Source organism: Kogia breviceps, chromosome 14 (assembly GCF_026419965.1).
Source record: "Kogia breviceps isolate mKogBre1 chromosome 14, mKogBre1 haplotype 1, whole genome shotgun sequence".
Classification (NCBI taxonomy): domain Eukaryota; kingdom Metazoa; phylum Chordata; class Mammalia; order Artiodactyla; family Physeteridae; genus Kogia; species Kogia breviceps.
In genome coordinates, this window is record NC_081323.1 from 68,107,819 (window position 1) to 68,135,810 (window position 27,992).

At 44.1% G+C, this 27,992-nt stretch overlaps 1 protein-coding gene and 1 pseudogene across 2 annotated transcripts in view; one reads left to right on the top strand and one right to left on the bottom strand.

Moving 5' to 3' along the window:
- The window catches only part of VPS35L (VPS35 endosomal protein sorting factor like), a 130,778-nt gene that overhangs the window by 13,666 nt on the left and 89,120 nt on the right, over positions 1-27,992 (top strand). For both annotated transcript variants that reach the window (XM_059036954.2, XM_067012677.1), the window contains exons 5-9: positions 920-944; positions 3,550-3,626; positions 7,378-7,506; positions 14,310-14,394; positions 21,595-21,654. In XM_059036954.2, the coding sequence (XP_058892937.1) occupies positions 920-944; positions 3,550-3,626; positions 7,378-7,506; positions 14,310-14,394; positions 21,595-21,654 (376 nt within the window). The remainder of the gene's footprint in view (positions 1-919; positions 945-3,549; positions 3,627-7,377; positions 7,507-14,309; positions 14,395-21,594; positions 21,655-27,992) is intronic.
- Positions 27,500-27,992, bottom strand: LOC131740799 (ubiquitin-ribosomal protein eS31 fusion protein-like; annotated as a pseudogene).

The window sequence follows — 27,992 nt, forward strand, 5'->3', positions numbered from 1 at the left end:
AAGGGGAAAGTGGGATGCACCCTCTCTCATTCAAGAACACTTCCTTGGGACTTCCCTGGTGGTCCAGTGGTTAAGATTCCACACTTCCACTGCAGTGGGGGCTCGGGTTTGATCCCTGGTCGGGAAACTAAGATCCCACACGCCGAGTGGTGCCGCCAAAAAAAAGAACACTTCTTGGAGTCCCCTCAACAGGTCCAGTTACATTTGTCTTTAAGGTAGTCATGGGCTGTACACAGTGCACCCATCAAAACTCGGGACTGTGAGCAGGGAGGAAGGGGTGAACTCAGTAGCGACTAGGAAGGTTCTGCTCCCTTCTCCCAGAGTCTGTACTTGTTAAGCAGAATGGTGGCAGAACTGCTGGACTATTTAATTCTTTTTCTTACTGTTTTCTGATTGCACTGATTTAATATAAAGCCGTGATTCTCAACCAGGAGTAATTTTACTCCCCAGGGGACATGTGGCAATGTCTGAAGACATGTTTGGTTGTCACAACTGTGGGAGTGCTACTTGGCATCTAGTGGGTAGAGGCCAGGGATGCTGCTAAACATCCTACAGTGCACAGGACGGCCTCCCACAACAGAATTTTCCAGCCCATAATGTCAATATTGCCGAGGTTGTGAAACCCTGATTTAGAGTAAGCTAATTGCTATCACATTGTCACCATTGTCTCAAAATTTTGCTTTTTGTTGGCTCATTTTGAGAGTCCTGAAATGAGTAGATATTTGAATCTCTAGTTTCTAGTGAGCTGTATTTTCTTCCTTTGAATAAATATTTCTGTTTTTCATTTAGATAAATAAGTGGCTTTGTTGGAAAACGATGGATCGTGTTGTCTTAGTGCTGCTTGAACAATAAGTAAAGTTTTTGTTACAGGGTCCAGTAAGTTTTAAAAAATATTAACATATATTTTTTGCCTCTGCAGAATCTTTTTATGGGATCTGAAAAAGGTGAGTTTTTGCTGTTGTTACTGTTTTGATGGGGAATTCTCCCATTACCTTTAATATAATTTTTCAAAGGAAAAAAACATCCAATCCTGATGTTTAATTCAATTGAAGCTATTATTTCCTAGATTATATATAGACTTAGTAGAATCAAAGTACATATTTAGATGACGAATGAAAAAAAAAAGACCAAAGAGTTTACTAGGAGGAAAACAGAAACTTAGTGCTTGATTCTGGGATTACAGAGCAGTAGTCTCCTGTCTGTGTGCCTCCTCACTGGCTGGGAAATGGTTGAAATTCTCCTTTTTATAGATCCTTTCCTTTGCCTTAAGTCTTTATCCCTTGTGAAAACACAGATGCACCGGTGAGGGGAGTCACACACTCAGTCTTATCAGCCACTGGTCCCTGAATACGGCAGTTCTCAATTTCTTGTGCCAAGACACAGTCTGGACCAGGGTGTCTCAAACTAGCTCTTCAGCAGAGTCACCTGAGGAATATATATATATATTTCATAAAAATACAAACCACTGGGTCCCACCCCACTTATTGAATTAATCTTGAGGAAGGGGACCCAGGAATTCTGTTTTTAAAGCTCCTGGGTGATTATGAAGCCACTGTCTTAGATCCTGTATCATTGGGGTGCAGAGGAGCACAGCCGCGGTTTACGTGCAAATTGCTGGTATGGCAGCTGCAACTCTCCTCGTTCTCTGCAGGTTGAGGCAGCACGTTAGAAATCAAGAGAGCCAGAGCACCTTTGTCATGGGCATAACTTTGACCCCAAACCATAAAAAAGTAAATCATAGCATATCTAGCATATCTTCCAGTTTGGAGAGATCAGAAAGTGACGATATCACTTGCTGGTGAAGAACGTAGAGCAACAGAAACGCTCATGTGCTGCTGGTGGGAGTGTAAAATGACACAACCACTGTGTAAAGCACTTTTGCATTATCTGTTCAAATTGAAGATGGGCCAACCCTTTGACCTAGCAGTTCCACTATTAGGATATACCCTAGCTCAGAAATTGGCAGGCTATATCCTGGAGGCCAAATCTGGCCCACTGTTTGATTTTGTAAATAGTCTTATTGGAACACAGCCATGCCGGTTTGTTTACATATTGTCTATGGCTGCTTTTGCGCTGTAATGGCAGAGTTGAGTAGTTGTGACAGAGACTGTGTGACTCACAAAACGTAAAATACTTATATATGGCCTTTTATAGAGTGCATTTTTTCAGCTCTGCCCAAATCCATGTTTCTTAAAGTGTGGTCCAAGGACCAGCAGCATTGACGTCACCGGGGGCTCATTAGAAATGCAGAGTCTCAGACCCTGCCAGACCTAGTAAAAATCAGAATCTGCATGTTAACACATCCTTAAGTGATTCCTATAAAAGTTTGAGAAACTACCCTGAAGAAATGCATGCATTTATGAACCAGGAGACATGCACAGAAATGTTTATAGCGTATTGATCATAGTAACCCCAAGCAGGATACAACCCAAGCATCCACTGACGGTAGAATAAGAAATAAACTGTGATGTAGTCACACAATGGAAAATACTAAACAGTGGTGAAAATGTGTGAGCTACAGCTTTATGCAATGACGGGTAAACTTCATGAACTAAAGTCAGTGGTGAATGAAAGAAGCAAGACTGTACAATCTGGGTGGTGGCTACAAAGGTTTTATAATTATCTGTTAAAATGTACATATATGCATGTTCTGTACTATATTTCAAAATGAAGGGAGAAGTAGAAGTAAAGTAAAAAAAAATCAAATTATTTGGAAACTTCTTAATTTTAGTAGTTGTTATTAATTAAATAATTGTACCATGCTCTCAGCTGATCCCAGACAAATCTGTGAGTTAACACCAGAGCTAAGAAACCAGTGCCTTAAAAGAGCAAACTTTAGTTCCTGAGAGTGAGTTTGGCAGGCAGGAGCAAGGAAACCTCTGGTCTAGAACAGAAACACCCTTAAGATGGAGAAAGGGTTCTGAAACAGGAGGCTCTGGAGGGCAGCAGCCAGCTGGCCAGAGAGCCCTGTCCTGTGACCGGCCCGTGGCCTGGAGTCCTTTCCTTCTCTCCCCGCCAGTCCCTGCTGATGGGAAGAGTTGTGCTGACGGATGATGGAAGGAGGCTCACTAGTCCTGTTTGCTTGAAGAGACAGCTTTTGAAGCCCTAGTGTTTCCACCTCTGGACAGACAGTGGGATTGTTGTTTTGTTCGTTGTTAGTACCACAGTTCTGCACTGTGAATATGAGCCTGAGAGGGCCTTTTGTTTGTGGAAAACAATTAAATGACGGATTTTTGGCATCCTTATCCGGACCGCCTTTCTTTAGGAATAAACAAATGATTCAGTGAAAAGTTTGTAAATATCAAATGTCGCAGAACCTTTTTGAGGCTGGCCCACTGCACTCCCACAGGCAGCTCCTAAGCAGAAATGTTTCTGATGAAACTTTGGTTACGTAAGGAAGTTGCTTTCAGAATCTCGGGGAGTTTTCTGTAATGAAATTGTTCCCCAGCCTCGTTACTCATGATGAAGTGTAAAGTGAAAGATGCCTTCCTTTGGGGGTATTGGTGACAGAGGAAAGCCAGCTGTGTGACATGAATCCATTCTGTTTAGGCAAAGCTGGGACTGCCATGTCCGCAATGTCGGAGAAGGTTCGGACCAGGCTGGAGGAGCTGGATGATTTTGAGGAGGTGAGCAAGTCAGTTGTTGAATCCAAGGAGCGGGGGGGCTTCCCGTGCTTCTGCCAGGTGAGGTCAGTCTCGGTGGCTGCTCTCTGATTAATTCTCGAACTGTGCATTGTGTTCAGTCCTCCTGAGGCACCAACTGATCCAGGGAAAGATGCCAGTGGCGCAGCTGGCCAAGCTCACAGGAGCCTTCCTTGGGCTGGTTTTCTGAAGGTGTTTTTCTCACTGCGATGCTTGAGCAAACCCCGGGTGTCTGGGGACAGGGTTCTAACTGTGAAAGCCAATGGTAGCCACCTCCCGGGGAGCCGCCTCGTATAGTGTAAAACGGTCATGCCTGCTGCAGAGGCTGTGCATGGTCACTCAGCTGCTGAACTCTTTCAATTAGCCTGCACGTGCTTTTAAAGAACATGACTCTTGCCAACTCATAAAAATTAGTAAATTTAATGTATAAATCCAGATTTCTGACTTCTCTTAAATTCCACCTAACTGTGGGCTCACATGCTTGTATTTAACCTGGGTGTGTACTGTCCAGGCTGCATGGTCCTCCCTGGCCCAGTTCACTCATAAACATGACTAGCCTGGCCCCTGGAGACGGTGAGTTTGCATCCTCTGGAGTATCATTTAGAGAGGCAGCATAGCATGGGGGTTAAGAGGGCAAACTCAGGAGCCAGGCTGCCTGGGTTTGAATCCTGGCTCTACTGTTTGGTAATTCTGTAATTTGGGACAAGGTACTTAAGAGCTTGAGCTCTGTGCCTCAGTTTACTCATCTGTAAAGTGGGGGTGCTACCTAGTACCTGCCTGTTAGGGTGATTGCAGGGGATTACATGAGTTAATGTATGTGAAGTGCTTAGACCAGCACTCAGCACATGGTACATGCTTTGCAAGTGTTAGCTACTGTCACCGTCACCATTCTGAGTCTAGAGGCCTTAGCTTGACTTGCTTATTAACAGGGTGCCCTTGGGCATTCATCTTCCTATACCCATGTCCTCATCTGTAAAATGGGGATAAAAAATATAGTTGTGGGGCTTCCCTGGTGGCGCAACGGGAGAGGCCACAACAGTGAGAGGCCCGCGTACCACAAAAAAAAAATATATATATATATATATATATATATATATATATATATATATATATATATATATATATAGTTGTGTAGGCTGAATGGGAATGCTTTGAAATCCACAGAGGTCCATATAATGGCAGTTGCCATTGCTCTGTCCTGCATCTTGCCCCAGTTTCAGGGTCCTTCCAGCTCTAAGACCAGAGTTGTTAGGTGCTCAGCAGAGTCTAATAGTCCAATATTTTATTTTCCAATTCAGAAATGACATATTTTGAGTTAGGGTGCCCAAGATCCTCAGTCTGCATGTCATTGGCTGGTAGGAAGGGAATTGCTAAGGGTTTTATCAAAGCTCTTTTGTCTGTTGAGTATCTGAAAGTCACTTGAGCTGGCTTACACGGAAAATAAGGACTGTATTGAAGGATACTGGGGCACTACCCTGAACCCAAAGGCACAATGGCCTGGAATCAGGAACTGAAAAACCACTCAGAACCCCAGCAGCTGTCCTCTGTGTCTCTTGCTTCTGTGTAGCCTCCAGACTCTTTCCAGTTCTCCTTTTTTTATTTTTTTTTCTGCAGACTGGTTTCCTTGCTTCCCCCTGCTCACAGGAGCACATGGCTGCCCCATGGCTTCCAGGTTAACATAGCGTATTAGTCAGGATAAGACTAGTTTGTGCTGTGGTAACAAATGAACCCCCATATCTCAGTGGCTTAATATAACAAAGGTTTATTTCTTCCTCACATTACTCGTCCAGTGTAGGTGACAAACATACCACCATCTCATGGTGCTGCCATCTCAACATATGGCTCCAGGGTTGTCACAGCAGAGCTGAAGAAAGGGTCACTTTTCACCGCCTCAGCCCAGAGGGGACACATGCCACTCTATTCACCACCCATTTGCCCAAACTAGTCACATGGCTCCTCCTACAGCAGAGGGGCAGGGAGGATCCTATCTCACAGTTCAAGTGACCAGTTGGGATCAGTTCAGATTTCCTGAACCTCCTACTCGTATTCCTTTAATAAAGAGTTCTTCCAGAAATCCCACTCCTGGGCATATATCCAGAGAAAACTCTTAATTCGAAAAGATACATACACCCCAGTGTTCATAGCAGCACTATTTACAAAAGCCAAGACATGGAAACAAACTAAATTTCCATTGGCAGATGAATGGGTAAAGAAGATGTGGTACATACATACAATGGAATATTGTTCAGCCATAAAAAGAATGAAATAGTGCCATTTGCAGCAACATGGATAGACCTAGAGATTATCATACTAAGTGAAGTAAGTCAGACAGAGAAAGACATATCATATGATATCACTTATATGTGGAATCTAAAATATGATACAAATATTTACAAAATAGAAACAGGCTCCAGACATAGAAAACAAACTTATGGTTATGAAAGGGGAAAGGGCAGGAGGATAAATTAGGAGTTTGGGGTTAACATATACACACTGCTATATATAAAATAGAAAAACAGCAAGGACCTACCATATAGCACAGGAAACTATACTCAGTATCTTGTAATAAACTATAATGGAAAAGAATATGAAAAAGAGTATATATATATGTATAACTGAATTACTTTGTTATACATCGGAAACTGACACAACATTGTAAATTAACTATAGTTCAATTAAAAAAAAAGTTCTTTACTTTGGATTCTAGGCAGCATTCATATAAAAAAGATTTGGTTCCTGGTCTCCTCACGTGGGTTAGCATGACCCTCACTCCTGTGAGCTGTGCAGTCAGCATCTTAGCAGTAGGCAAGGATTAGTGAGCGTGTACTGTGTGCTGGGTGGTGCCCGGTCTTTACATATGTTATAATATTTCATCCATGTGATGACCTTGCCCTCTTCTGCCATGGGTTTTTGCTGGGTCTGCTCTCTGTCCTGAATGCTCTCTCCCTGGTCTAGTTAACAACCCTCCATTGCCTAGTTAACACCTGTACACCACTGAGAGTTTGTCTCAAGCATCACTTCCTCCAGGAAACCATTCTTGACCACCATTCTAGAGTCCATTCTGAGATGAACCTTTCCCCCAACATTTGAATATCCCTGAACTTGGACTGTGCCTCTCAATTGGTGCATGTCCGTGATCGACATTTTTTCTTCCTTAAGTGGTACATAAAACAGTTGTGCTTCTTAAAACGGGCACCTCAGATTCAGAGAACTATGATATGTGTCTTTGTAGAATTGTTTCCCCGAGCATTTGTCTCAGTTTGTATTAATGTCCATCTTGTCCTTTGTGCCTTAAACGCCATTAGTGCTGAACCAATGTCTTTTTGCTTACGTTTGTATCTGGGGCATCTGGTATACCATACTTGCCTGGCACACAATACCCCCCAATAACTATTTGTTGAATAAGGTAAGTCCTGTTATCACTGTTCACAGAAGAGACTCAGGGAGGAAAGCAGCTCACTTAGAATCATACGGTTAGAATGTGGCTCAGCTGGGAATGGGCTCAGGTCTGACTTGTGTTGAAGGCCAGTTTTTCTATCACTGCCCTCTAGCCGTCTTTGCAGAAAACTCAAAGAACCTCTTTGATTACAAGACAGAACTATCAATCCTGGTCAGGATATGAGGAAAACTTAGAAACCAAAACTCAGCTAATACTCAGTATTGTTCATGGGGGCGAAGGGGGAGTCCAACAATGTTTTTTCTTCTGTGCCTGTATCTTTCTACTTTCTGCCCACAGGGATCCCAAAAGGAGCTGTTGAATTTGACTCAACAGGATTATGTGAACCGCATAGAAGAGCTCAACCAGTCGCTGAAGGACGCCTGGGCCTCGGACCAGAAAGTGAAGGCTCTAAAAATAGTCATCCAGGTCAGGTCGAGTGATTTTTTCTTTCCCCAGAATTTCCTTTGTAAAACTCCTTTGTGGATAATTAAGGTTTTCAGAGGCCTGCCTTCAGGGTCTTACCCTAATTTTTTCATCTGTTCTATTTTCACGTACTTCCTGTGAAAGGCCATAATTTTGAATCAGTGCTTTTATGAGATGGCTAATCCCAGGGCCACCATGTGCAGCTGCATAGGTTGTGCACTGTGCAGTTCCAGGAAATTCACCCTAGATTACAGCATTATTGATGTCCCCCCCTGGGTTGTGCAGTTCATTGGCCCTGTTATATCATCTGACACATTTATGATTTGTGTAGACTAAAGAATGATCAACTGTCTTTTGGGTTTCCTTGACCAGATTTTCTTTGTATCTTTGGAACTAATGGTTGTGTGTCCCTGATATATGCATTTTGGGGTCATGTTCTGCATAATGATGTGACCAAGAAAATGTATATACAGTGTTAAGAGAGGTATGTTTATTGAATCCTGTTTATTGATGAATTTGTTAATCCATGACAACTCTTGGATCACAAGAGCAAGCTCCACAGGGAAAACAGCTTATTCTGTTTCTTGACTCTTAAGATCATCCTGTCTTGTCAAAACATGCTCAGAAGTACACTGTAAAAGGAATAATGTAAGCATTATGCTTTTCAGAGCAGAGTTAATAGAGAATTTCTGAACAGCCATTTTAGTTCACAAGGACAAGATTTCATTCTTGTTTATTGTCACGGGAATGTGACATTTGTTTTCTTACTCTGGGAGTCTTTACACTGGGTACTTGAAGTCTTTTAAGATGTCACTTTGTGTGGCAGGTGCTATTTTTTTGGTGTTCATGACAGAGGCAAGCCCAAGCCCTTTTCCCTTCCATCACTGTTGTTAGTTGACAAAGCAAATACTCTGAAGAAGGGTTCTCTCATCCTGCAGGAATGTGATGGAGGCTGCTTGCTGAGTGGCTCAAGTGAGAGAATATCTAAACTAACAAGAGCTTCTTCAAAATATTTTTGTTGGCAACATCTCTCCATAGAGTATTGTGGTATAGAACTGTGACTTCTAAGATTTTTACATCTGGAGGAGATTTGATTCATGTCTTCCCAAAGAAAATAATCATGAAACTGTTTAATTAACTCCACATCTAGCTAATAGTAACAATTTGACTTTCAGTACTTTAAAGACTGCCTCCTTTATCCAAAAAAGCTAGTCAAGGTACAGAATATGGAGAAATGAGCAGTTTCCCTTATTTGCTCTGCAGTAAGGCTTTACTTTGTTTTTTCAGCTTTATTGAGGATATTTTACATATCCTAAAATCCACCATTGTAAATGTACAGTTCAGTGATGTTTTTAGTGAGTTTACAGAGTTGCCCAGCGATTACACAATCCAGTTTTAGAACATTTTCATAGCCACTGCCCACCCCCCCCACCCCACCCACTGCCCAAATTTCCTCAAGCCTGTTAGCACTCAAACCCTGCCTCCACTTTCAGCCTCAGAAAAACCACCAGTCTGCTTTCTGACTCTATGAATTTGCCTTTCCTGGACGTTTCATGTACATGGGGTCACACATTATGTAATCTTTTGCATCTGGCTTCTTTCACTTACCATGTTTTTGAGGTTCATCCATGTTGTAATATCAGTACTCTGTACCTTTTTTCTGCTGAATAGTATACCACTGCATGCATAACCACATTTTACTTACGCATTAACAAGCTGATAGACATTTAAGTTGTTTTCACTCTGGCCATTATGAATAATGCCGCTGTTCACAATTGCATACAAGTCTTTGTATGGTCGTATATTTTCTTTTTTCTTGGATAGATTCCTAGAAGTGGAATTGCTGAGTCATATGGTAAGTTTATGTTTAACTTTTTGAGAAACGGCCAAATTGCTTTCCAAAATGGCTGCACCATTTGCATTCCCACCAGCAATATATGAGGGTTCCAGTTCCTCTGTATCTTTTCGATCACTCTTTCCGTTATTGTCCATCTTTTTTTGTTTTGTTTGTTTGTTTGTTTTTGCGGTACGCGGGGCTCTCACTGTTGTGGCCTCTCACCGGCTCCAGACGCGCAGGCTTAGCAGCCATGGCTCATGGGCCCAGCTGCTCCGCGGCATGTGGGATCCTCCCGGACCGGGGCACGAACCTGTGTCTCCTGCATCAGCAGGCGGACTCTCAACCACTGCGCCACCAGGGAAGCCCTGTCCATCTTTTTGATTATAGCCATCTGAGTGGGTGTGAAGTGGTACCTCATTGTGGTTTTCATTTGCATATCCCTACTGACTAACAATGTTGAGCATCTTTTCATGTTTATTGGCTATTTTTATATCTTCTTTAGTGAACTGTCTATTCAAGACTTGCCCATTTAAAAACTCAGGTTGTTTGTCTTCTTGTTGAGTTGTAATAATTCTTTATCCTTGATGCGAGTTCTTTATCAAATACATGATCTACTTGTATTTTCTCCTAGTCTGTGGCTTGTCTTTGCATTTTCATAATGGTATCTTCTGAAGTGTAGGAGTTTTTAATTTTAATGAAGTCCAGTTTATCAGTTTTCTCCTTTTTGGCTCATGCTTTTGCAGTTGTATCTAGGAACTCTTTGCATAACCCAGGGTTGTGAGAATTTCTTCCTGTGTTTTATTCTAGAAGCTTTATAGTTTTAGCTCTTACATCTAGGTTATATGGTCCATTTTGAATTATTTTTTTGTATGTATGGCGTGTCTAAGTTTATTTTTTTTCCATATGGATATCCAGTTGTCTCAGCAGCATTTGCTGAAAAGACTTATCTTGGCACCTTTGTCAAAAGTCAGTTGGCCATGGGCTTCCCTGGTGGCACAGTGGTTGAGAGTCCGCCTGCTGATGCAGGGGACACGGGTTCGTGCCCCGGTCCGGGAGGATCCCACGTGCTGTGGAGCGGCTGGGCCCGTGAGCCATGGCCGCTGGGCCTGCGTGTCCGGAGCCCGTGCTCTGCAACAGGAGAGGCCACAGCAGTGAGAGGCCCGTGTACCACAAAAAAAAAAAAAAAAAAAAAAGTCAATTGGCAATAAAAGTAAGGGTTTATTTCTGAACTCTCAATTCTATTCCATAGATCTATAGGTATATCCTTATGCCAGTATCACACTTGATTACTATAGCTTTATGGTAAGTTTTGAAACTAGGTAGTACAAGTCTTTTAACTTCGTTCTTCTTTTTCAGAATTGTTTTGGCTCTTCTGGGTCCTTTGCATTTCCATATGAATTTTAGGATCAGCTTGTCAATTTCTACCAAAAAAAAAAAAAAAACAAAACAACCTTTGGGATTTTGATAGGGATTGTACTGACCCTATAGATCAGTTGGAGAGATTTGCCATCTGAAGCAGAGTTAATCTACTGATGCATAAATTATGTATCATTCATTCTGTTGATGGGCATTTGGTTCTTTTCTTTTTCCTTTTTTCATTATTATGCACGATGTTGCTGTGAACGCTGGTCACGTCTGCTGGTGACCATATAAAGTGTTTCTCTAGATGAAGGCCTGTACCTTAAAAGTGGAATTGCTCGGTGTAGGACGTGTGCCTTGTCTGCTTTTCCAGACAATGCCGAGTTATTTTCCGCAGTAGTTGTGCCAGCCTGCGCTGTAGTAGCAGTGGGAATGGGAGAGTGTGTGCTGTTCAGTGGCCTACCAACATTTGGAATGAGCAGACTTTCTATTTTAATTTTTCCAATTTAGGAGGTAATACCATCCTATTTTATTATGGTTTTAATTTGCAATTCCCCAATTATAATAAGATTGAGCATCTTTTCATATGTTTATTGGCCATTGGGGTTTCCTTTCCTGTAAAATGCCTTTTGTTGATTCCTTTTGCTCATTTTTTTTTTTCTTTCGGTACGCGGGCCTCTCACTGTTGTGGCCTCTCCCATTGCGGAGCACAGGCTCCAGACGCACACGCTCAGCGGCCATGGCTCACAGGCCCAGCCGCTCCGCGGCATGTGGGATCTTCCCGGACCAGGGCACGAACCCGTGTCCCCTGCATCGGCAGGCGGATTCTCAACCACTGCGCCACCAGGGAAGCCCCTTGCTCATTTTTCCATTATGTTATTTGTACCTTTCTCACTGATTTTTAGGATTTAAAAAATATATATTGTGGGCAGTAATTGTCCTCTGATTAATTAGTCTGCTTCCCTCCTTTCCTGCCTTTCTTCTATCCATCCATCTAGTCATACTTTCTTATACTGAACCATAGATTATCTTTTAATTTATCCATTTGCTTTGGTTCAAATGTTTGGTTTTTTAATTCCAACTTAATTTTAGGAACTGCTAGTTTCCTTCTAGAATATTGCTAATTGGAAACAAATGAAAAGCATTCTTGTAATATTTTTTCCGCAGTGTTAATAACTTCAACAGCAAGTATTTTAGGCAGAGTAATTTATCAGTTAGTTGCTCAGGAAATGTTTATAACAATGGTTCTCAGCCTTGGCTGCACATTAGAATCGCTTGGGAGCTTTAAGAAATCCTGATGTCCAAGCTGCACCCCAGACCAGCTTAATCAGAATCTCTGAGAGTGGGATCCAGGCACTGGTATTTTACAGAGGTTCCCAGATGATTCCAAAGCTGAGAACCCTTGGTTTGTAGAATGCTCATTTCATTCAGAACGTGGTACAGATTGTGGATCTCAGGAACCCAGTGTGTCCTGGGCTTGTTTCAGTGCAGCAGTCACCTGGGGCCCTTGTTGAAAATACTGATTTTGGAGCAGGGAATCTGTTTTTTTAACACATACCCTGGGGTGCCTGATTTTTATTGGTTTAGGAAACTGCACCAAAGCTTTACAAAAAACTGGGGAATCTTCAAAATAGTGATTTAAAAGGTAACTTCAATTTATGACATTGTTATGATTTTAACTTTGGATTAAACATTTTTTTCTGCTTCCTATTGTCTTTATAAGATACATGTTTTGTGACACCAGCTTGGGATACAAATCAATGCACAGGTGTTGGGAAGCGCCAGCTGTGTTTAATTTGAAATCTTCTGTTTGAATTCTCTCTCTCTCTCACCTCACCAGTGGGCAGTAACCCATCTCTGAGGCGCTCTGGGTAGGAACTCAGGAGATGTCACATCCCTAGGAACCAAGAGCTGTGTATTGTAAACAGTCTCTAGGATTCAGAACTGTTTGTTTTTTCCAAGCCCTGAAATCTCATGGGGTAATTGTTTAAGTTGGAGCTCTCATAAAGGGCATGTGAAAAACACAAAGCAGGGTGTCAGGAAATGGAGTTCTGTGTACATCCAAATGCCACATTTGGTGTCATTGCCACTGTTTTAACAGTTTACATTCCCCTCACCTCCAATCCCCAAACATGTGGGCTATGAGAGGATGTTTTACAAATTAGACACATTGTTCACTTTTAGTTACATAATGCTAAGGAGAAACTTGATGAATGTAATAATTTAGATATTGTGTAACAAAGCCAAAATGAAAACACATGTCCGCCTACATCTTGATATGATGAACATTCTAGCCATTCTGTGCACATCAGAAGCACGTACATATGAAAGGACCCTTTCTTTTTTTTCTTTTTTTTTTGCGGTACGTGGGCCTCTCACTGTTGTGGCCTCTCCCGTTGCGGAGCACAGGCTCCGGACGCGCAGGCTCAGCGTCCATGGCTCACGGGCCCAGCCGCTCTGCGGCATGTGGGATCCTCCTGGACCGGGGCATGAACCCGCGTCCCCTGCATCGGCAGGTGGACTCTCAACCACTGCGCCACCAGGGAAGCCCTGAAAGGACCCTTTCTAAGTGTCCAAATAGTTTTTTTTTTAAACGTGACATTTTTCCCGTCTGATAAAATATGGCAAGATTATCTAGTTCCTTATCCAGACTTCTGAATTTGCAAAGATTTCAGGGTATTACTACTAGTTCTTCCACGTAGAGATAGATTTTTGCTTCTGATTATACAAGGTGACGTCATCTGGGGCGTTCCGGGCCACGTTGTGTGGCTGCCGTCTTCCGTTATGAGTCCTGAACACGTCGATGGCCCTCTGGCGTGAGCGATGGCAGCGGGACTAAGGAATTCCCTGCAAAGCCAAAATGTTCCTGGCTTGCAGAGCACAGTTCCAGAGAAACATGTAACTCTTTGAAGCTCATCACGTTTCCTTTTAGAAGGAAATGTAAGAGTGAGTATGAATAATAGGTGCTAGTTTAAGAAACCCTGGAGATTTGCCTATGGGGTCATTTCATAGAAAAGAACATTTAAGAATCAAGACCATTCTGAAATAGACAGAGGAGGCAATGCTGAAAAGATGGAGTCACGTGCAGGGACGCTGGTTGACTTCTCTGGTGACCGAGTGCTGACCCTAGTTCAGACCCTCTGGATAAGATTCCTGAGTCGTGGCTTTCCTGAGGGAGGTGATGGTGCCTTTCATTAAGAGGCTGTCTTGTGAGCAGAGTTGACTCCCTTTGTCAGAAGCACGGTGGTTTTGCTTGTCATTGTACCTCCAGTGCCTAGCACCAGGCCTGGCACATGGTATACACTTGCACTTGTTTGTTTGTTTGTTTTTTGTGGTACGCAGGCCTCTCACTGCTGTGGCCTCTCCCGTTGCGGAGCACAGGCTCCGGACGTGCAGGCTCAGCGGCCATGGCTCACGGGCCCAGCCGCTCCGCGGCATGTGGGATCTTCCCGGACCAGGGCACGAACCCATGTCCCCTGCATCGGCAGGCGGACTCTCAACCACTGCGCCACCAGGGAAGCCCTGTGCAGTTCCTTAATTTTCCAGGCCTGGAGTGTTCCAACCCAGTCAGACATGACAGTGACTTTTCTTTTCTCTTCTCTTTTTCCAGTGTTCAAAGCTTCTTTCGGACACAAGTGTTATTCAGTTCTACCCAAGCAAATTTGTCCTTATCACCGACATACTTGATACATTTGGTAAGTACTAGTTTTATTTATCTCAAATCTAAGAAGTGCGTTTGTTTTGCCAGAAGTTGGATGGTAGAGTTGCTTTAAATTGGGTTCTGCTGTGGTTTAAATTACTAGGTAAGTCACGAGGGAGACCCAAACTCCCACCCCTACCCTTGCTCCCCTGCTCTAATGAGGGGAGTTAGGGGTGCGGGTGCTGTTTTTGAAAGAATTTTAAATTGTGTGTTTCTAACCTTCTGATAGGCTAGCGAGGCGAGTGAGTGAAGCAGGGCAGGCCGGGGAGCACACGTCTTATACAGAGCAGCCTCGGTCCGTCGCCGGCCGGCTCACGGCATCTGGAACTCACTTTGTTCAGAACTGAACCTGGCATCTCCTCCCAGCCCTTCCCCACCTGCGCTGGGTTTCTGTCTCAGGGGATGGTGGCACCATGTACCCCCGTGCCCAAGCTGGAAATCTGAGTCTTCTCCCCCATGCCCCATGTCCAGCCCGTCTCCAGGTTCTTCAATTCACCCTCCTCCATCTCTCCCCAGTATGTCCATCTTTCTGTCTTCTCTGTTAAAACCTTAGTCCAAGCCACTGTTCTCTGCCCCATGGATGATGGCCGCAGCTCCTGTGAGGTCTTCCTGCATGACTGTGGCTGCCCCTCGTCCCACACTCCACCCCTCAAGCCGAATGATCTTCAGGAGTGCATCGGAGAGGTTTAGACTGAAGAGATTAACCAGGAGCCCCTTGGAGAAACAGGAGGTCTCCATGCTGCTTGGTGATGCTCAGTGGCCAGAACATCATGCCCTTAGCAGTTTGCCCAAACTGTGCAGCCTGTAGGCTGTACGTGATGTTCAGCAGAGAGGTGCCCCACCAGAACTAGGAGACAGTCATCTTCTGAGAGCTGAACACGTAGGGGTTCGGAACAGACGTTTGCTGTCTTGCCAAGGAAGGACCAATGGGCTCCCAACCTGGCAAGTCTTGTCTGTGACCCACTGAAAGGTCAAATGTGTCAGAAAATGAAATGTCATTCAGAGAGACCCATTTATTTCTGTGCAGGAGACCGGGGACCTGAGTGTTATTAGCTAGAATAAGTGATAGAGAACCTAACTCATTCATTTCCTCTTGGAAAAGGGGGGAGTATTTATTGGCTTATGTTGAAAAGGCCAGGGGTCGTTTCTGGCTTCAGGTATAGCTGAATTCAGGAACTCAAACAGTATCTTCAGGACCTTGGCTTTTTCTAGTACTTTTTCTTGGGTTGGCTTCATTCTTAAGCTCCACAAGGTGTCCTCAGCTTTTATCAGCTTTGCTGCTAGTAGTCCCAGGACAAGGAAGGAATTTTTATCCTCGCTTTCCACCAGAAGTCCTGGAATTCCATCTCATTGGCCTGGCTTGGATCACACGTCAGTCCTTGAGCCAGTTATGGGATCTGGGGGATGCAATGCAGGTCATCCAGAGCTGGTTGCCCCAAAGGAGAAAGGGTGATGCTGTTGCCGGAGGAAAGGGGAATGGGAGCTAACTGGGCTAAAGGAAGAGATGTCCTGGCCAAAAGACGGGACCTTCGGGTTCAGATGAAACAGGAAGGTGGCATTGGGCGCTCTGCTGGGTGCTGAGGTTGTGTCAGCAAATAAGAAACAAAAATCCCTGCCTTCGTGGGCTGTGCCAGAAAGAGAGGATTTGCAGAACAAATAAGTAAACCTGATTGTGTGTTAGACAAGGATTGGTGCTATGGATGAAGAAAACCCAAACCAGAGCAGCGTGAAGCGGGCAGCGCTTTTATTTCAATGGGGGGGGGGGGTCGGAGGAAGCCTCGCTGGGAAGTTGGTGTGTGGGCAAGTACTTGAAGGAGGTGAGAGAAGAGCCGTATGCTGGCAACGTGGGGCCGGCTTATGACCAAGGAACAGCCAGTGCAAACACCCTGGGGTGGGAGCAGGCCTGGCAGGTCTGGCGAACTGAGAGGCCAGGGTGTCTGGAGGGGGGCGGGTGGGGTGGGGATGTGGCCAGAGATCCTGGTGGGCCATGTAGGCCATTGGAAGGACTTGGGCTTTGAGCCCGAGGGCGTGAGGAGCCGCCCAGGGTGTTGAGCAGAGGGGGCGCAAGTTCCAGTTTGGGTTTTAATGGGCTTCCCTCTGGCTGCTGTTTTGAGACTAGACGGTAGGGCGAGGGTGGAACGGGGGGCCCAGTTGGGAGGCTGGTGCAGCACTTCAGGTGAAAAATGAGGGGGGCATGGCCCCGGGGAGGTGGTGGGGATGGGGGAAGGTGATCCAGGACAGATGGGTGCATGAGGCTCTCAGAACAGATGTCCATCGCACACCCCTTGGGCCTTGACTTGTCCTCACACCCAGCTTGCCTTCAGGGAGTGAGGACGTCAGTCAGCGGGAGAGGCCAGTGGCCATGTCTGGTTCTCCCGACAATTCTGTTTCTCATGGTGAGCGGACACACTGGCCTTCTGGTTTCCCTCGCCAGCCTCCTGTGAGCTTCTTTTGCATGAGTCAGCACCCCTGGGTGAGAATAGCTCTGAGATGCTGATGAGCCTGCAAGCCTGGCCAGAGCCAGACGTTAACCTTGTGAGAATGTGGGGCGGCCATTCTGTCAGCCTCTGTGGTGGCGGCCCAGTCCGTCCCATGCCTCGGCCGGCCGGGAGGCGGTGTAGATGCCTGCTGTCCTTGCTGTGTCCCAGAAATCAGCTGGGCTGGGAGTTGAGAGTAACGGTGATAAGTCCTCAGCAAATAAGGGTTTTCCTTGGGCCTGACTCTGTTCTAGGTGCTTTAGTGATCTATAGTCATGCCGTCCTCATAACAGCTCTGTGAGGTGGGGTCTGTAATTATCCCCACTTCACAGATGAGGAGCCTGAGGCTCAGGGAAGTGAAGCAGCTTGTCCAAGTCCCCAGGGTAGTGAGTGGAGAGCTGGGACTCAAGTTGAGTTCTCTCTGCAGCCAGAGCACCTGCTTATTTCTCTTGTGCTTGGCTCATGGAGATTGTCTCTACAAAACTACAAATGCATGTATCTTTGACCCAGCAACTTTGCCTCTGGGAATTCATCCAGCAACCCGAGTGACTGTCCGTAGGAGACCAGTTAAACAAACGATGGCACGTCTGTATGCTGCAGTACGAGGAGGCCTCTGAGAGTGAGGACGTGCTGTGTTCCAATGTGGAAAGATCCCCAGGTGAAAAACTCAAGATGCAGATCTGTTATAGAGTATGTTCCCTTTTGTTTACGAAAGGAGGAAAAATTAGAGCGCTTGGTTGTTTTCACTTGCGTAAGCCTAAAGAAACATTAGAAGGATCCCCAAGGAGCTAATAAAAGCGGGGACCCTCAGAGGGTGGCTCGAGCAGTGAGCTGGATGGGACGGGCTGAGAGAGAACCTTCACTGAGTACCTCCTGCGGCCTTTTGAATTTTGAATGGTGGGCATGTTTTACGTATTCAAAGCGTTCCCAGAGGTGCCCTTGTCCAGATCTGTTGGGAATAGCTTTCCTCAGGAGTGCGAGGCAGCTCGAGGACACTGTGTTGTGCTTTGGGGCTAAAGAGCAGCTTTCACCTTTTAGAAAGGGGGCAGAACTGGCCTTGCTTGGGTGGCACCTCGGAGTGCTGAGGTCCAATGTGCGTGTGTTGCTGTTAACTCTCTGCTCCACGGGAAGATGTGCTGCTGTACGGGGGCAGGTGGTCAGTGGTTGTGAAGGAGGCTGTCCGAGGGCGGGAGCGTCTTGCTGGGCAAGGATGCGGGACATGGCCCCAGGCATCTGCAACTGCAGCGCTTTAGCTGGGATTTCCCTGGAGGCAGTGAGCGCAGAACTGGGCTCCGGCGTCTCTCTGCCTGCATTCCTTGCCTCTCCTCCTACAGGGCTGTGTGAACTTGAGCCTTGGTTTCTTCACTTGTGAAATGGGTATTATAGGCCTTACCTCTGGGGAATTTCTGGAGAGAATTAAATGAGAGAATGTGTAGGAAGCACATGATGTCTTTCCTCTTCTAGAAGCTGGCAGGGTCAGTGTAAACAACTTAGAGCCGTGCCTGGCACAAAGTAAGGTGCTCAGAAACTGTTAACTGTTGTCACTGTTGTTATTGATCTATATTAGTGTCCTTGATTTATAAGAAAGTGAATCAAGAAAGAAAATCTAGGGTCGGGTATTATTTCTCAAAATAGTTGTCCACTAACTTAACAAAGGAAAACAAATATTCACCAAACTCTTTTGGCCAAAAATGGTTTTGTGGTTAAAGGCCTTGAAGGATATGAAGGTGAAATATAAAAATTGTGCTTTCGTTTTTAAAAGAAATCTAGTTTTGGAGAGATGGCAAGCTTTTTGTGGAGGAAGTAAAGGCATTGGGTTCTCTTAAGCCCGGTCCATGCACTCGGAGGTATGAGAAGTTACGTGGTTGCCCAGCGTGGCTTGCTGTGCTGTGTGATGGCCAAGGTAAACTGCATGTAGTTCCAATGCCGGGGGTTCTGTGCTCATCTCAGAGGAGGCCTCTCTTGGCATCAGGTGTGCCTGCCTTGGGGAGCCCGTGACTGCAGGTCACTTCTGCCGGGAAGACAAAGGCAGGTGGCTTTGAGAACTGGAGCTTGGTCCCTGAGGCTTCCTGGGAACTTCTAAATTGAATCCTCGGGTTGGGGCAGTGATTCTCATCCTCGGCTGCATACCTGGGGAGCTTTAAAAACACTTCTGATGGTCAAGCTGCGCCCCAGATCATTTACATTAGCATCTCTGAGAACAGACACAGGCATCAGCGTATTTTCAAGTGCCCCAGGTGCTCTGAGTGTTCAGCCAGGGTTGAGAACCCCTGGGCTAGAGGGAGGAGGGAGGCTTATGGCAGTTGTTAGAGATTCCCACACCTAAGGCAAGTTTTAGCTCAGAGACCCACAGTGCCTGCCTGAATCAATGGTTCTCACACTTGAGTGTATATAAGAATTTCCCATTAAGATTATTCAAAATTCATATTTCTAGTCTTCACCCCCCAGAATATTCTTTTTCACTGGCTCTGAGGTGGGCCCCAGGAATGGACATTTTTAACAAGTGTCTTTCGGTGATGGTAATGTAAGTAGTCCACACTGGGAGAGGCATCTAGGGCTCTTCTCAGCTTGGCTGGCTTCCTTCATATTAACCTAGCATTCTGTCATTTCTTGATGATGTCATTTGATCTCATTTTCTTTGACCAGAAATGATCCCATAACTCTCCTGTCTTTTTCTGCGTATGGACGAGGGGTGTGGTTCTTTGTAGCCCTGAACGGTGGGGTTGTGCGGGGGAAAATGGGCATGAGAAAATACTTTCAACATCAAAGGTGATTTGGAAGGTCCAGAAAATGAATAGAACTGTAACTTTTATCCTTTGAATTTTTTTTTTTTTTTTCCAGTACACGGGCCTCTCACTGATGTGGCCTCTCCCGTTGCGGAGCACAGGCTCCGGACGTGCAGGCTCAGTGGCCATGGCTCACAGGCCCAGCCGCTCCGCGGCATGTGGGATCTTCCCGAACCGGGGCACGAACCCGCGTCCCCTGCATCGGCAGGCGGACCCCCAACCACTGCGCCACCAGGGAAGCCCTATCCTTTGAATATTGATAGCATTTTCCAAAATAACATTTGAACAGAATACATAAAACTTTTTGTGCTAGGCTGGCCTGTAGACCAAGTCCAGACTGCACACTTGTATTTGTAAGTAAAGTTTTATTGGAAACAGCCACATCCATTTGTTTACCTATTGTCTATGGATGCTTTTGAGCTACATTAGCAGAGTTGAGTAGTTGTAATGGTGGTCTCTGACCCACACAACCTAAAATATGTTCATCTATCCATCCAACAAAGATGAAGCACCTACTATATGTCAGGCACTGATCTAGGTACTGGGAATATGTCAGTGAACAAAACAGGTACAAATCTCTGCCCTTGTAGAACTTGAATACCTAGATGAATCTCAAATTCCAGTGCTTCTAGGTACCAGGCAGATTACATAAGTGTGTGAAACAGGCTGTTGATGAGAGACAGTAGGGAGCAGTGGAGACTGTGGCAAACTGGGTAGTTTTCAGGGGGCAGCTACTAATCTGTTCAAGCTCATTTTTATCCTATAGGGATGTGGGTCATTTTTGGCACATAGTATGTGAAGAAGCAGGAAATCTGGGGGTTTTTTCTTCCAGTTTAATTGAGATATAATTGATATACAGCACTGTATAAGTTTAAGAAGTACAGCATAATGACTTACATACAGCATGAACTGATTACCACAGTAAGTTCAGTGAAAATCCATCCTCTCATATAGATACAAAATTAAAGAAATAGAAAAAAAGTTTTTTCGTTATGATGAGAACTCTTAGGATTTACTCTCTTAACTTTCATATATAGCACACAGCAGTGTTAATTATATGTATCATGTTGTACATTACATCCCTAGCACTTATTTATCTTATAACTGGAAGTTAGTACCTTTTGACTGCCTTCATCCAATTCCCCCTACCCCCCACCTTTTTTTTTTAACATCTTTATTGCAGTAAAACTGTTTTACAATGGTGTGTTAGTTTCTGCTTTACAACAAAGTGAATCAGTTATACATATACATATGTTCCCTTATCTCTTCCCTCTTGCGTCTCCCTCCCTTCCACCCTCCCTACCCCTCACCTTTGATAACCACAAATCTGATCTCTTTTGCTATGAGTTTGTTTGTTTCTTTTTGAAGTATAATTGACCTATGTTAGTTCCTGTTACACAGCACAGTGATTTGATATTTCTGTACATTTCAAAATGATCACTACAATAAGTCGTTACTATTTGTCATTATACAAAGATCATACATAGTTATTGACTGTATTCCCCGCACCATATATTTCATACCCATGACTCATTTATCTCTCTCACCTATTTCTCTCCTCCCCTCCCCACTGGTAACCACCTGTTTGTTCTCTGTATCTATGACTCTGTTTTGTTATGTTTGTTCTTTTTGTTTGTTTTTTAGATTCCACATGCAAGTGAAATCATACAATATTTGTCTTTCTCTGTCTGACTTATTTTGCTTAGCATAAGTGAAGGATCACTTTTCTGCCTAGAGCAGACCTCTTAATTAAAAATCTAAAATTAAAAAAGAATCATGGCTAAAAATTTGTCCCACTAGGTGGCAGCATACTATCACAAGTAGAAGCTCATATGGGAGATGCCACCATCTCTGTCCCAAATTAACAAACATTAATTTATTGTTTGCTCCTGAAGGGCACAATGCTGACACCATATGTCCTTTTCTCCCCAGGAAAGCTGGTATACGAGCGCATCTTTTCCATGTGTATGGATAACCACAGCATCTTACCAGGTAATGTCTTAGCTTTTCCATGGGTTTCATGATGCCCTCAAGTCAGGATTAGAAGGTTTATATCAAGTCAGGATTTGTTGAGACCTGAAATAAAGGTTTCGTTTGTTTGTTTGTTTGTCCTGGTGTGTTAAAGAAACGACTTTATGGATTTCTGATCATCTGAGTCTTCAAAAAACATTAGATTTTCCAACAGCCCAGCTAGGAATTTGGGCAGGTAATTTGCATCTGCAAAAATGAAGAGGTATTACAATTAGATTCAACTGAACTTTTATACCAACTTCAAGTTCTCTGCTGCTGGACGTTTAAATATTTTTCCTATATGTTTCTCCTAAGAAACAAATTACTTTATAAAACCAACTATATTAAGGAACAATGTCAAATAAATCAATAATAACAGATGCTTTGAATCTACATTCTATGCCCAAGTGATGTTTGCATTACATTTATTGCCACTCAGTTCTAAACTCTCAGGAGGTTATAATGGGACAGCTAGATCACACATTTCTTTTGTCACATAAATGATGATGATGGGGCCAGCAGCATGGAACTCCCAGCAACAGCATCCTTTCCCTCTTATTCCTCCTTTCAAGTTCCTAGCACTGCTGAGAGGAAGCGCGCTCATCTGTACCAGTTAGAACAAGCTCACTCCACCTTCATCCCACCTCCTTCTGCTTCTAGCAGCGGCACTTCCCTGGAGGATGAACTGATGGCATGTGACAGTACCCGTAATTTGATCTCTTTTCTGTTTGTTTATCTGTCTTACCTTTCTGTCTCTTTCTTTCCCCCTTCCTTCCTTCCTTCCCTCCTTCCTTTCTTCCTTTCTTTCTCTTTCTCTCTTTTGCTCTCTTTCACTGTGTCTCTTTTTTCTCTCTTTCTTTCCTTTTTCTCCTTTCTTACCTTCCTTCCTTCCATCTATCTATATTGTTAAAAACTATTTAATATGTACATTTATCCGAGAGAAAGACAGAACTCTACAGACCTTTAGGATTAGAAAAGCTCTTAGGAATCACCTTGTCTCATTGTAGGTGGGCAAACCCAGTGGGGAAGAGTCAGGGACTTGCCCACAGCCCTGCCACCAGCTCGCAAGAGTCTGGTTCTTAGCACTGGGCCTGCGCCATCCTATATGGTGGCCACTGGTCACGTGGGGCTCTTGAGCACTAGAGATGTGGCCAGTCCAAAATGAAATGTGCCGTGAATATAAGAAAAAAAAATACCCTGGATTTCAGAGACTTTTTTTTTTTTCTTTTGGGCACGCTGAGTGGCATGCGGGATCTTAGTTCCCTGACCAGGGCTCAAACCCAGGCCCCTATAGTGGAAGCGCGGAGTCTTAACCACTGGACCGCCAGGGAAGTCCCTCAGAGACTTATACAAATAAAAGACCATGAAGTGTCTCACTAATTTTTAAGTTGATTACATGTTGAACTGATATTTTAGATGAATTGGATTAAATGAAATATATTGTTAAAATTTCACCTGTTTTGTTTTAGCTTTTTGAATGCTGCTCACATGATATTTCCACTGGACAGTGCTGCTCTAGACCCTCCCCGCCACCACATCATACCTGCGATGTTTTTTGTTTGTTTGGTTTTTTTTTTTTTTTTTTTTTTTTTTTTTTTTTTTTTTTTTTTGCGGTATGCGGGCCTCTCACTGTTGTGGCCTCTCCCGTTGCGGAGCACAGGCTCCGGACGCGCAGGCCTAGCGGCCATGGCTCACGGGCTTAGTTGCTCCACGGCATGTGGGATCTTCCTGGACCAGGGCACGAACCCGTGTCTCCTACATCGGCAGGCGGATTCTCAACCACTGCGCCACCAGGGAAGCCCCCTGCGATGTTTTTTAACAGCTCCTCCCACATTCTAGGCTTCTCAAGACTTGGAGGCAGGGACCAGCCTGATAGCAAGGCCTTCTCTGTCAGCTTAAGGATTTGGGAAACTCGGGTGCATTTATTTTACACTTGCCAACTTTTCTTCCATATGCTATACCAGCAGCAGTAAATTCTTAGCCTGCAGGCACAAATAAACCCAGATAGGTGTTTTCTTTGGTTATAACAGTAATTTTTTTTTTTTTTTGTGGTATGCAGGCCTCTCACTGTTGTGGCCTCCCCCCATTGCAGAGCACAGGCTCTGGACGCGCAGGCTCAGCGGCTATGGCTCACGGGCCCCGCCGCTCTGCGGCATGTGGGATCTTCCCGGACCGGGGCACGAACCCGTGTCCCCTGCATTGGCAGGCGGACTCTCAACCACTGTGCCACCAGGGAAGCCCAACAGTATTTTTTAAAATGCTTCTTCATATAGGTTCTACTTCTTCATATTGTTGTATACCTAACTGCTGAAAAATATTTATATTACCTGACTGGTCCCTAAGGGCATTTGTGTTTGCACATATTGCAATAGTTTTCCTTCCTCTCAGTCTTCACTAACTATACAAACAACATTTTAGGGCTAGTTAAGGAAGAAGTACTAATAACTTTCTCCCTACCTAAACTATAAAAATTCAAAACAAAAGGCTACTTTCATGTTCACTTTTAGTTCTTATCTAAATATACTAATTAGCACGTTTATCACTAACTTCTTCCCTCCCAAAATACCTTTTTTTTTTTTTTTTTACCTTGAATCAGGCTTTTGCTTTCTTGAAAATAATTTCATTTTTCCCCCTTTCAGTTAAAATCTTCATCTGCATGTGTTTTTTGCTTCCCAGAACCTGAAAGGGAGAGGGGCAAACTTTTCTCAGAAACGTCAATAATGATGGGGCTGACTCTTAACAGTAATTATGAAGAAAGCTTTTGAAACCTACTGTGCAGATTTCTGCCTAGAGAAATTATGTGGAGAGAGAAGTCTGGTGGCATGTGCACTCATTCTTTCCATTTGAATCAAGTTCAGATTGTAAACTTAGTATTTGAGCCCTTTACCTTCAGGAGTTTTAACTAAGGCATAGCTCTTATGAGCTCAGAAAGATACCAGTGTCCTTTGGGTTCACGGAAAGTACATTCTACTAGTTGTGGTAGTTTTTCCCCAGCATTTCTTAATCCAGCATATGAGTGAAGAGGCAGTGTACTCTACATGATAAAACAGTTTTATTTCCATGTTGGGAGAAATAACTTGGATTTATTGTGTTGTGGTTCTCCTCATCAACTGGGGGCATTCCTATCTTCAGTTTTTCTCCATGGCTGATGTAAGCTGCATCTGGATAAGCAACGTCCCTTAACTGACCTGGCCTTTCAGGCACATATTAAGATGATGTGGCACCCCTGAAAGCCTTGTTATGTAAAGAGACCTTTCACTGCCAGGGTAGAGACCCCTGAAAGCCTTGTTATGTAAAGAGACCTCTCACTGCCAGGGTAGAGACTTGGCAAATGAAAGAGAACTAGAGTCGCTGGTGTCCTCCCTCCTCCTAAAATATCCACAGAAGTTAGGGTTGAAAAAAGAAGCACCATAAAAGAAAAATAAGTGAGAACTAGAGGAAAATATCTTTACTCTTTGTTACATCAAAGCCTCTTCTTAATTAATTTCCATATTCTGAATTCATTCTCCATGTAGCAGCTCAAGCACTGAAGTATAAGTCATGTCATGTCATGTCATGTCATGCCATTCCTCTGCTCAGAACTCTTCAGGGAGTTTCTGTCATACTTAGAAAAACTCTCAGACTCCCCACCAAGGCTGTAACCCCGTGTGACCTGGTTTGTGATGCCTGCTTTCCCCCTTCTTGCTCTCACCACTTTGGCTCCCTTTTCTGTCCTTTGACCACGCCAGAGGTCATACCTACCACAGGGCCTTAACATTTCTGTTCCTTCCTCCTGGAATACATTTCCTCCACATCTAAGCATGGCTAGCTCCTTTTTATAATTCAGGGCTCAGCTCAAATGCTACGTCTGCAGGAGCCTTCTCTGACTGGCACCCTGTCTAATGAGCGCCCCCCCCCCCCCCCCCCGCCGCCAGATTAACTCAGGTCACTCTCAATTCCATACCTGGTTTTATATCTTTCATAGTGTTGACTGCTATTGGATGTTATCTTGTTTGCATGCTTATTCTTTTCTGTGTTTATTGTGTTTCTTTCCCCACTGGAATGTAAGCTTCACGAGAGCAGGGTCTCTCTTATGTGCTGTTATCTGCCTGGAGCCTAGAATACCACTTTTAGTTGGTTCCTAAAACGTTTGTATTGAGCAAATGAAGTAATGTAATATTGAGTTTTCTGTAACATTTTTTTTCTTTTGTTTATTTACTTTTTTCTATGATATTTTAAAGTCCTGCATAACATAATCCTTTTCCTGAATTATCCCTTGAGCTGGAAGGAAAGCCTAAAGCCTTTATATTGCATGTGCAGATTATTGTATAGCTTTCAGTCAGTGTGTACATGCAGGGCAACTTGCCTTTGGTGTGATGTCCAGCTCTCTCTGGCAGCCTGAATCCCTGTCATCCCACCCTTTGCTGCACTCCGTTCCCTCAACTGAAAAGCAAGAGTTTTTCTTAGATGACCTCAGAGCCTTATTTTTGCTTTTGGGTCTCAAGTCACATGATTTGGTCATATGAAGGGAAATTAACCCCACCTCTCCCTTTTCCAAAAGGCAAGATTGACAGATGAATTTAAGAATAACCCTTATCTTTTCCTGTCTGGATCTCTTGGAACTTGAAAAAAAGTTACTTTTAAGTGCATGGGTTCAGGCCAGGAAAAGGAAAATGGTAATTTCCCTTGCCTTTGAAAATGGCAAGTGAAAAATTCTCGAATGAATGAAGCATGCCAGAACGTCCAAAAATAGACAAATCCTTGAGATTGCAATTCCAAAATATCTGCAGTTGTGATTAGTGACTGTTCTCTGCTCGTGAAGTACCTAGAGTTTTATCTTTTTGCTGATTCCATAGATATTTTGATCACCTTAGTGGTGTATCACCAAGTAGCAGAAAGTAGAATCAGGGAAGAAAAATGACCCACTGAACAACAAGATGAGACCAACAAGCTAATGTTCATCTGTTATGTTCTATAGTAATTAATTTCTCCTGTTTTGATTGAACCCTGAAAGTGTCAAGCACACCCATTGGTGGGATCGGGCTCCAGTTTGTGTGGAAATCATTTAGAAGAAATCATTTTCATGTGAGAGTTCACCAATGGCCTTCTTGGTGTTGATGAGTTTTTTGTTGTTTGTTTTCGTTTTCATTTTTCCGTACTCTTTTCCCTTCCTTATTAAGATGTATGTCATGATTGGGCTTGGTTGTCAGTGCCAGAAAACTCAAAATCACAATAAGCAAAATCACGGCTAGTTGGGCAGCCAGCCCGTGGTGCCAGCAATACTGACTTCTGTCTTGCTCTTGTGGTTCAAGACGGTTAAGGAGGTCACAGCCGTCGTATCTGCATTCTAGCCGGCAGGAAGGAAGAAAGAATGAAGATCAAGCTCTTTCCCTTACAGCTAATTCCCAGGCCTTGCACTTTTGTTTCTATCCTGGGACCAGAACTTGGTCACATGGCCCAGCAGAAAATGAGAGTTCTATTAAAGAGGAAGAGAGTAGATAACAGGGGAAAGTGGCAGTTTTGTCACAAGGTGACTCAAGTCTTAGCGCCATATTGAGCTGGCAGCCTAACTCTGGCTGCTTTCTTGCCTCAGGGTCTTGATTTACCTTTCAGGTCTGGTCCATGTGATAATTTAGAGCACAAACACTGATCGATCACATTTCACATTACAGTTGCAGATTCCTCAAGCATCTGGAATTCTCAGTAGTATCAGCATAATTACTGGTGGGTACACCAAGAACCTCTGGATTAAATTAGAGGCAGTGGCTAAGAATATAGGCTGCGGAGCCAGACTGCCTGAGTTGAATTCGAACTCTTATGGCTGTTTTTTTTTTTCTTTTCATTAGTTCATGTCTTTTATTAACCAGTACACAATTACTTGTCTTCTGGTTTGTTGAAACAATAGCTCAGACAACATTTGCCACAATAATGTCTGTCAAAGTGGCCGACCATGAAAACTCCAGCACCACGTTTATCCGAAGGGCACTCCCGACGGAGGCGACTGACTTTGCCATTCTCCTCCACCTTAGAGTATTTCAGGACAGCCGGCTGAACCTTCTTTCTCTTATGCTTGTTCTTCCTGGGAGTGGTGTAAGACTTCTCCTTCCTTTTCTTAGCACCACCATGCAGTCTCAACACAGGATGAAGAGCGGACTCCTTTTGAGTGCTACAGTCAGACAAAGTACGTCCATCTTCCAGTTGCTTGCCAGCAAAGATCAGTCTTTCCTGGTCAGGAGGAGTTCCTTCCTTATCCTGGATCTTGGCCTTTACATTTTCTATTGTATCTGAGGGTTCGGCCTCGAGAGTGATGGTCTTCTCAGGGTCTTCACGAAAATCTGCAT